Source organism: Triticum dicoccoides, chromosome 3A (assembly GCF_002162155.2).
Source record: "Triticum dicoccoides isolate Atlit2015 ecotype Zavitan chromosome 3A, WEW_v2.0, whole genome shotgun sequence".
Lineage (NCBI taxonomy): Eukaryota > Viridiplantae > Streptophyta > Magnoliopsida > Poales > Poaceae > Triticum > Triticum dicoccoides.
Genome location: NC_041384.1, coordinates 704346729 through 704357460, shown reverse-complemented (window position 1 = coordinate 704357460; position 10732 = coordinate 704346729). Strand labels below are relative to the sequence as shown.

The 10732-nt window shown below is 46.0% G+C and overlaps 1 protein-coding gene across 1 annotated transcript; it reads left to right on the top strand.

The window, feature by feature from the left end:
* The first annotated feature begins 7153 nt into the window (after nt 1-7153).
* On the top strand, nt 7154-8468 carry LOC119273348. Its single transcript, XM_037554536.1, has one exon. It carries the CDS (start codon nt 7154-7156, stop codon nt 8321-8323), a length of 1170 nt encoding a protein of 389 aa, XP_037410433.1. The 3' UTR covers nt 8324-8468.
* The last annotated feature ends 2264 nt before the right edge of the window (nt 8469-10732 follow it).

Genomic DNA, 10732 nt, shown 5'->3' with positions numbered 1-10732 from the left:
GAATTCAACCACGGGGCTCGTTATTTTTTGTCTAGATTAGAAAATGAATAAATGCCAAAGAAGAAAAGGTGCTCCTGTCGCAAATCGACCGCTGGCTCGTGCGAGATAGCCTCGCCCCACGGTTATATTAGAGAGAGAATACCGGGCCCCGCGGTTCATTCTCTCACTAATATAAACATGTCCCCTCCCCCGAATTCAACCACTAGGCCCATCATGGAGAGATGCTACGAAGGAAAGGTGAACGACCGCGATACAATTTGTGGTTCAGATTAGAAAAGGGATAAATGCCAAAGAAGGAAAGGAGCTCCTATCGAAAATCGACCGTTGGCCGGCGCGCAAGATAGCCTCACCCCTTTCAACTTCCCTACGTTCTCCTCACTCCCATGGTTGTTAATCTCATCGTTGCTATATCATTATAAGCGAAACATATCATTGTTGCATATGCAAACGAACTTAAGATGGTAAGCTCTAAGATGGTTTTTTCTTTCGTTTGAGAAATGAGAATATGTGTAAATTAAAGGACTTTTTTTGGGGATTTTTTAGAACAAAAGGATACGGGTGATGTGCTTCTGGGCCCAGAGCATTTCAGAGCCCATACCTCATCTCCATTTCCATTTGTTTCCTCATACAAATATGTTGTCTTCTCTCAAGTCAAACCCTAGGAAAATAATCTCCATTCCCATTCTGCCCCGAAACACACGCCTACCTCCCCTCCCCTCCGCCGCCACCACACCCACACCTAGCACAAGTCCACCCAGCCGGCGACCATGGCGGAGGAGGCCGCGGCAGCAGCAGCAGCGAAGACCCTCCTCCCTGGCCTCCCAGATGAGATCGTGGTATGGGAGATCCTCGTCCGCCTCGACCCCAAATCCATCCTCCGCAGCCGCGCCGTCCGCCGCGAGTGGCGCTGCGCCACCACCAACCGCCGATTCCTCCTCTCCCACCACGCCCGCCAGCGCGCCCTCCCCATCTTCTCCAGCGACGGTCACCGTAACATCCTCACCTTCGACCACCAGGCCGCCGCAGCGTCCCAGCTCCACACCGTCGCTCGGCTTGCTCTCTCCCAGCCCTTCAAGCTCGAGGCCTCCTGCGATGGCCTCCTCATTCTCTCCAAGCATGAAGTTGCTGGCCCTCAGCCCGGCCTCGGCTCTCGCGCCCTCCTCACCGTCTGCAACCCGGTCACTCGTCAGCATGCCTCCCTCACGCGTACACTCAAGGACTTCAACATCTTCGGGATGTACCCACACCGCCCTACCGGCAAGTACCGGCTGTTACTATAAGGGAGGAGCTTCATGGACTCGTCTACTGACCGAACTGGCTGCTATGTCTTGGAGCTGGGCTCCGATGAGGCACCCAGGTACATTGGGTGCTCCAAGACCAAATTGCAGTCGGCGATCTTCCATGCGCCTGTCCGGGTCCGTGATAGCTTGCATTGGTACCCAGTGTGTTATACCCCAGTGGATGGGGAGACTGCATTTTTTCAGCTTGAAAGCAAACTAGTAATTGTGTTCGACACAATAGCTGAGTCGTTTCGGCAGATCCGTGCTCCCCTTGCTCCTCCCACCAACTATTCATGTATCTTTGAGATGGATGACATGCTTGGTATCTATAGCTGTGACAAGGCCAAGAAAATTGTTGATATATGGGTGCTGCAGAACTATGAAAGTGAGGTCTGGGACTTAAAGTACCGGGTTGATTTGACAATAGCAGAAATCTGGGGGAATTTTGAAGGCCTTAATGGTAATAGCTATTGGCATGTGACCGTTGTTTCAGGTGATGGCGACATGCTCTTGCTGGTCAGGTTTGGTCAATCGCAGAACTGGCTGTTTTATGTTGACACTGATGGAAAACTGGTTGCTAGCTTCCAAGACTTATATGTTGGTGAAGGTCGGTTCAAACAAACTCTTGTTCGGCATGATTTCTTCACGACATTAGAAGGCCATGCCGTGGATGCTTCACCTTTCGTCTGACGGATGTTGGGTGAGGTTCTTAATATCCTGATGAGCTGCAATGTCTAGGAATTGGATCAAGTATGAGCTTGCTGGTGTCTTCCTTTTGTGTTGTTGTATAAGATGTTATGATCAGAAGTGATTGTTATGTGGTTGCATGAAATGCTTGTTTCGATACCCTTTTGGGATGAAGTGACAACTGTTTATGTTGATGTTAAAATTACCATGACATTTGGATCTGCTTTTGAAGTATTTTCCAACTGATCTGCCGCATGTCTCTATTTTCTAGTGGTCTTCTCAGTACTCAATTTTTTGCTATCTATATATTCCCCATATCCCTATCTCGAACGAAGAATTGATTTTACCACCTTATCCACTGGCCTTCTTAATAGTCAGTTTTTAGTTGTTTCCTGTTTCGACCCTTTGTTGTAGTTGGCAACAAAAAGAGGCAGATTCTCCTCCTTCCTGATTTGCAGGTCGCACCTGACTTCTGGAAGACCTTGGAGCACTATTGGTAAATTTAAATGCTTCTGTATTGCATCATAATAGTCAACTTTTCGATGAAGTGTTCTTTCATAATTATGTTTTCTTCGAAACGGTCTGGTAGGTGAAATTTTTGTTGAACGGATAGGAAAGAGCCGACATATGCGTGTCCTTTGTGAGAATCCGAGACATTCTCTCCACGCAGGAGTAGAACTCTGGTTGCCGGGTGCGCACTGTGATACTAGCTATTGGGCTACTGCCCCATTTCGAAAGTATTTATGTTTTCTTCATGCATCTGGTGCATCTGGTTAGGTCGCTCTTATGGAGAGTAAGCTCACCACTATTGCGGTAATTGGATAAATTATACTTATCTCCTTCCAGGAGTTGTAGTGGTATATCTTTTTGGTTTTTTTGGTGGGGTGTTGTAGTAGTATTCGTCTAGAGAAGACTGGGACTGCACTGAACACATGAGTTAGTCCACTCGCATCCACAAGTACTAAGAAACCAGAGATGATCTCTAAAGCCATTGATTTCGTGAAGCAGGACAACAGTTTTCCTTGTCGCCGGCCGTTCTTTCACGATTATCCAGCTTATCTCCAGCTACACCATAAATGTCCTGGATTCTCATCTGACATTGGAACAAATGTTATAAGGCACCGACAAAACTTGTTCTAACTTTGGGAAGCTTTTCATTAGCAAAACTGTTCCTGTTTTGACTCTGGTCCTTTCTTTTGTTAATTTACTATGCCTTGACTTGTTCCGAGCAAGCAAGAAATAGGTTGACTCTCGGTGAGATCACGTATGGTGAAAGCGGAACTACTGTTTGTTGTCTTAATTAGGGCAATAATGTCAACCTAATGCTCTATCAATTTCACTGCATGATTCTTCCTTTTGTCTGTCTATCAACTTGTTCTTCCCTTGTATTGCCTACCTCTTAGCAATGCAGTCTGCTGCTTATTTTGTGCATTAGAAAGTAGTTGGATCACCTTTTCCCTTTCTGAATTCTGAATCTGCAATTGAAGCTTTGACACTGTGCCTTGTTCTTCCATGTTGGCTTTGTTCATTTTGCAATGTGTTGTTCTAGGCGAGAAACGGGTTTTGGATTTTTCTTACTTGTGATCCATGGAACTGATGTATGCTGCAGTGGGGCTTAGAACAAGATAGAAGCGTACTGTTGTGTCTATTTTTGTAATTCTTGCTTTGCACTACTGCAGAAACACAGTTTGTAGAATAATTGCTGTTAATAACTATACTTGAGCTGTGCTGTGCATAATGAAGTTCTGGACGCAGTTTTGTTTGTTGTTGTTTCTGGATACAGTTGTGTTTGGTAGATGCAGATGTTAGCATATTTCTGCCGGGCTGGTGCTGTGCTATACTATCGCTATATCCCGTTCAGAGTGTACGAATGAGTGGATTGGATCATACTATGAAACAATAGTGGTTTAGAACTGAACCCGATCTCGACAGCTCAAAGCGTTCTCGTAGTGCTGCAATAGTAAGTATGCAGAGAACAGTAGTTGAAAGTAATATAGACAGGTGGGTGACCTTTGAACAGCAGGTAGTTTACCATTCAGCAGCAGTGTATCTCCTTTTTATCTCAGTGTTGCAGCAGTTTAGCCATATCATTGTTTTTCTTTTTATCCCTCTCTGATAGCTTGCCAAGCCGTTGACCATATCCACCGTGACAAATCATTCTTGAGCTAAATATTCGCTGAAGAACCCACTTGAGGGGTGAAGATATTGCTCTTGGGAGTTTCCTTGCTACTATGTAAACACTGCTACTGGAAATCATGGGACTGCCCTTTGCTACTATTTACCCCTTCAAGTTATATTGTAGATATATTTTTCCACCTTGCCTTTTTTCTCACTCTCGGAAATTCTAAACCTCATGAACTACCAAAACTGGTGCAAGTATTCTCCAGTCGACCCGAATTCGAAGGTGGTGACACGTTGTTTACTACATAAATAAAAATACACATATCTCGTCAAATCAAAGGTGAAAAATAAGGAACAGAAATTAAAAAAACATTCTAGAACTTGGCAGAAACTAAATAAGAAGGTATTGCGAACAGTCATTATAGATGTAGCTTGTTTTGGTAAAGCAAAACCGTAATTTTTTTATCATTGGCTTATTTGCGAAGTAAACCGATATGTTAAAATCACAAAGGCACCAACTATATTTCAGTAAAGTATTGTAATGACAAAGATTTCTTATACTACTAAAGTACATCAAGATTTAGGGTTAAGTGTATTAACTATGTATTTCTTCTATGTTTCTTCAACTTGCAAAACAAAGCACGGTTAAGCCTAGCCCAAACCCATTCATGTTATTTCCCGAAAGATCATCGTAATTCTTCCCGTTCCTAGGATGGGACCCCGACTGGTGAGAGAGAAGATCATATTTTGATCATAAACTTATGTCCTATTTTTACTTACAATTCTCAATTCCAAAATCTATTGGGGAACAACCTCGAATTATCAAAATCATTTGGTTTACCCCGAGGGGACAAGAAGGTGGTTTTGTGTGACGTGGCATCCCAAGTAACGTTGGCGGTGGCACTCGTAGGTCGGTATATCCCAAGGCATCCCCTTCCAAGGTCACACTCACTTGTCTCGGTGACGCTGGTCTGGATCTTCACTTGGAAGTACCGTCTCTAAAGGCTGAAGCGGAGCTCGACGCTTAGAAATCTATTCACACAAGGCCATAAAAGTAGGCAATGTGTATGATGTCATTCAGGTGAGAAGATATAGTTGAAACCCGTAATAGTGTCGTAGTCCTCGAATGAAAGGATGTACCAGAAATCTGAGGCTGCGGAGGAGGAAAGGGATAAAGCAAACTCGCTCGTCATCCCGCTACTTTAGGATGACTTTGGCGACCTCCCCTTCTTCGACCATCACCACCGACGAGCGGCAGTCCGCGAACCGCAGTGGCAGTAGGTACCCCTGCTCGAGAGATGGAGAAGATGCGCCACAATGGCAGTAGAGGCCAACCACTTCCCCTTGGTGTTGCAGGCAACCTTCGTTTCCTCTTGCCGCCTTCTATGACCTCCTTGCTCGCAGCGCCGCTCTTCGCTGCCTGGATCAGTCATCATAGGCGCACATGGAGAATACGCCAAGGTGGACAGACAGGGAAAGCTCAGGCGAGAAGAGCAATGGAGGTGGAGTCATGCGAGTTCGGACCATTTTCCCTTATAAAGATCTGATAGAATGGGAAGCAGCAGTGACCACACCATGACACGCGGCAGGATAACCTGCCCATTTTTTGAGAGTCACTTGTAATTTTATTCATGTACACTGATTTGGATCTAAAATCCAAGAAAATGACTAACATGTGGTTAAGGCACATGGGGTTCGAGGCATCCCATTAATGATGCTGGCGCCCGAGACGTTTCGCCTTGTCACGATTACCATGGTGAGACATGACCTTGATGGGGACCGCTTTACTGCAGCACATTTAGTTGACTAATGGTCAGCGGAACCAAGTTGTTCCGGCTTGACCAGCTGGACCGGAGTTGTTCTGGTCCCCCTGGGGCCGACGTCCCTTTTTGAAAAAATTCATAAGTGTTTTGTGGGATATCATCTCACGGGAACTGGCTTTGCGGGGAAGCTTCCATTCAGATGGGTGAGCTGTATTAGAAGAACATGAAGCTCAAGGACACTGACTGTGAAGCACGACCCATCCTCCTCGAAGAAATTGGTTGTGCGGGTCTACTTTCAAGGGAGTTTCATGAACCGGTTGCAACCTCGACAAGCTTGCAAAAGCCAGCGCCCGAGATCAGCTCTGGCCAAGCCACATCCAAGCTCGAAGACCGGCTCACGGGGGTTGCTAGTAGTGTTATGCCCAGGAGCGCCTCATCATACTGAAAGCGAGAGTAAGTAGGGCGGCCCGAGGCCCCCTAGGTCAGTTGTGTCGGCCATGGGCTCTATAGAGAGAAGGACTCAGAAGACTTGAAGTGTACGGCAAGAAAAATGACGTCTACGAGGACTCCTCCGTAACCCTGACCGACTAGGATACTATAAACCCTAGACCCCGATATCCATATAAGACGGGGCTCGTACGCCTAGGTGGTTTCTCCTCCCCGCTAGTGGTGGAAGAATTTGTGCTCGCCAAAGGTGGGTTCCTCTATATTGATGTAAGTCGTGTGTGCTACTGTCTGCTCCCCTATATTTTTCTCACTCCCACTCTTGTTAAACTCATCGTTGCAATATCATTATCGGGAAAAAAATATCATTGTTCCATATGAAGATAAACTTAAGATGGCAAACTCCAAGACGCTGCTGATCAATTGTATATTATCATAACATGAGTTTTTTTTAAGGGATAGAACACGAGTAATTAAAAGGCCTTTTTTCAGAACAAAAGGGATGTTTCAGATTCACTCAGTCTGGGGTCTGGGCTGCAGCCCGTTTCAGAACCCTAGGTTATCCATTCCAGTAGTTTCCTGTAAAAGGCAAAACAAAAACCCCCATTCCCATTCTCCCTCGAAACCCCTCCGCCGCCACCACACCCACACCAGCACAACTCCACCCAGCCGGCGACCATGGCGGAGGCCGCGGCAGCAGCAGAAACCATGGCGGAGGCCGTGGCAGCACCAGAAACCATGGCGGAGGCCGCGGCAGCAGCAGAAACCATGGCGGAGGCCGTGGCAGCACCAGAAACCATGGCGGAGGCCGCGGCAGCAGCAGAAACCATGGCGGAGGCCGTGGCAGCACCAGAAACCATGGCGGAGGCCGTGACAGCAGCAGCGACGACCCTCCTCCCCGGCCTCCCAGACGAGATCGTGGTATGGGAGATCCTCGTCTGCCTCGACCCCAAATCCATCCTCCGCAGCCGCGCCGTCCGCCGCGACTGGCGCTGCGCCATCACTAACCGCCGATTCCTCCTCTCCCACCATGCCCGCCAGCCCGCCCTTCCCATCCTCTTCAGCGACGGTTACCGTAACATCCTCACCTTCGATCACAGGGCAGACGCCGCGTCCCAGCTCCACACCGTCGCTCGGCTTGCTCTCTCCCAGCCCTTCAAGCTCGAGGCCTCCTGCGATGGCCTCCTCATTCTCTCCAAGCCTCCTGAGATGGCTGGCTCTCGCGCCCTCCTCACCGTCTGCAACCCGGTCACTCGTCAGCATGCCTCCCTCAGGCGGACACTCAAGGACTTCAACATCTTGGGGATGTACCCACACCGCCCTACCGGCAAGTACCGGTTGTTACTGCAAGGGAGGAGCTTCATGGACTCGTCTACTGACCGAACTGGTTGGTATGTCTTGGAGCTGGGCTCCGATGAGGCACCTAGGTACATTGGGTGCTCCAAGACCAAATTGCAGTCGGCGATCTTCCATGCGCCTGTCCGGGTCCGTGATAGCTTGCATTGGCACCCAGTGTGTTATGCCCCGGTGTATGGGGAGACTGAATTTTTTCAGCTTGAAAGAAAACTAGTAATTGTATTTGACACGATAGCTGAGTCGTTTCGGCAGATACGTGCTACCCTTGCTCCCACCAACTACTCATGTATCTTTGAGATGGATGACATGCTTGGTATCTATAGCTGTAACAAGGCAAAGAAAATTGTCGATATATGGGTGCTGCAGAACTATGAAAGTGAGATTTGGGACTTAAAGTACCGGGTTCAATTGCCAACCGCAGAAATCTGGGGGAAGTTTGAAGGCATTGATGGTGATAGCTATTGGTATGTGACCGTTGTTTCGGGTGATGGGGTCGTGCTCTTGCTGGTCAGTTTTGGTAATAGACTGTTTTTTGTTGACACTGGTGGCGAACTGGTTGCTAGCTTCCGAGACTTGCATGTTGGTGAACATCGGCTCAAACAAACTCTTGTCCCGCATGATTTCTTCATGACACTGGAAGGCTATGCCGTGGATGCTTCACCTTTCATCTGACAGATGTTTGGCGAGGTTCTTAATATCCTGATGAGTTACAATGTCTAGTAATTGGATCAAGTATGAACCTGCTGATCTCTTCCTTTTGTGTTGTTGTATACAAAGTTATGATCTGAAGTGACTTTTGTTATGTGGTTGCATGAAATCTATGCTTGTTTCGATATCCTTTCGGGATAAAGTGACAACTGTTTATGTTGATGTTAAAATTACCATGACATTTGGATCTGCTTTTGAAGTATTTTCCAACTGTTCTGCCCCATGTCTCTATTTTCTAGTGGTCTTCTCAGTACTCATTTTTTTGCTATCTATATATATTCCTCATATATATCCCTATCTCTTGAACTGAAGAATTGATTTTACCACTTTATCCACTGGCCTTCTTAATAGTCAGTTTTTTAGTTGTTTCCTGTTTCGACCCTTTGTTATAGCTGGCAACAAAAAGAGGCAGATTCTCCTCCTTCCTGATTTGCAGGTTGCACCAGACTTCTGGAAAACCTTGGAGCACTACTGGTTAAATTAAATGCTTCTGTATTGCATCATAATAGTCAACTTTTCAATGAAGCGTTCTGTTATAATTATGTTCTCTTCGAAACGGTCAGGTAGGTGAAAATTTGGTTGAACGGACAGGAAAGAGCCGACATATGCGTGTCCTTAGTGAGAATCCGAGACATTCGCTCCACACAGGAGTTGAACTCTGGTTGCCGGGCGCACACTGTGACCCTAGCCAATGGGCTACTGCCCCGTTTCGAAAATAATTATGTTTTCTTCATGCATCTGGTGCATCTGGTTAGTGTTCTGTATAATTAGGCTTTTCATTAGCAAAACTGTTCCTGTTTTGACTGTGGTCGTTTGTTTTGTTAATTTCTTATACCTTGACTTGTTCCGAGCAAGCAAGAAACAGGTTGACTCTAGGTGAGATCACCTGTGGCAGAAGTGGAACTACTGTTTGTTGTCTTAATTAGGGCAATAATATCAATAACCTAATGCTTTATCAATTTCACTGCTTGATTTTTCCTTTTGTCTGTCTATCAACTTGTTCTTCCCTTGCATTGCCTGCCTCTTAGCAATGCAGTCTGCTGCTTATTTTGTGCATTAGAAAGTGTTGGATCACTTTTTCCCTTTCTGAATTCTGAATCTGCAGTTGAATCTTTGACACTGTGCCTTGTTCTTCCATGTTGGCTTTGTTCATTTTGCAATGTCTTGTTCTAGGCGAGAAACGGGTTTAGGATTTTTCTTAGTTGTGATCCATCGAACTGATGTGTGCTGCAGTGGGGCTTAGAACAAGATGCAAGCGTAATGTTGCGTCTATTTTTGTAATTCTTGCTTTGCACTACTGCAGAAACACAGTTTGTAGCACAATTTCGGTTAATGACTTCAGCTGTGCTGTGTAGATTCTGATGTTAACATATCTCTGCAGGGCAGGTGTGGTACTTTATGGTCACTATAACCTGTCCAGAGTATCTTATGAGTGGATTGGATCTTTCCGGGCAGGTGTATGAGTGGACTGGATCATATCCCTATCTCTTTGACTGAAGAATTGATTTTACCACTTAATCTAATGGCCTTCCTAATAGTCAGTTTTAGCGAGTTTCCTGTTCCGACCCATTGTTGCAGCTGGCAATGAAAAGAGGCAAATTTTCCTCCTTCCTGATCTGCAACTTGCACTTGACTTGTAAAAGACCTTGGAGCACTACTAGTTAAATTAAATGCTTCCATGTTGCATCATACTAGTTAAATTAAATTTAGCGAGTTAGTGTGGTATTCTTCTAGAAAAGACTGGGACTGCACTGGACACCGACTACAGAAACTAGAGATCTTTGATTTCGTGAAGTGGGACAACAACTTCCCTTGCCGCCGGCCGTCCTTTCAGGATCATCCTGCTTCTCTACAGCTATACCACCAATGTCCCAGATTCTCAACTGACCTTGCAATAAATGTTATAAAGGCGCTGACAAATCGTGTTTCTACTTTGTGGACAGTGAGCTTTTGATAAGTAAAATTGTTCCTGTTTTCAATCTGGCCTTTTGTTTTGTTGATTTTCCTTGTATTACCTACTTCTTAGTAATCCACTCTGCTGGTGCATCGTTGTTCCCTGTTGGATTTGTTCATTTTGCAATGTCTTGTTGTAGGCGTGAAACGGGTTTTGGATTTGCTTGCTGGTGATCCGTGGAACTGGTGTATGCTGCGGCCGTTTTAGAACATGGTATGAGTGTAATGTTGCATCTATTTTTGTAATACTCCTGGGTGAGGTGTTGTACTTTACGGTCCCCATATCCTGTTCAGAGTACTATGAAACAATGGTGGTTTAGAACTGAACACAATCTCGACAGCTCAAACCATGCTCGTAGTGCTGCAACAGTAAGTAGGTGAAAGTAGCACACACCGGTGGTAGAGCAGTACATTCGCTTG

Coding starts and splice junctions, on each gene's coding strand:
- LOC119273348 (XM_037554536.1), top strand. CDS start 7,154: ATGGCGGAGGCCGTGACAGCAGCAGCGACGACCCTCCTCCCCGGCCTC.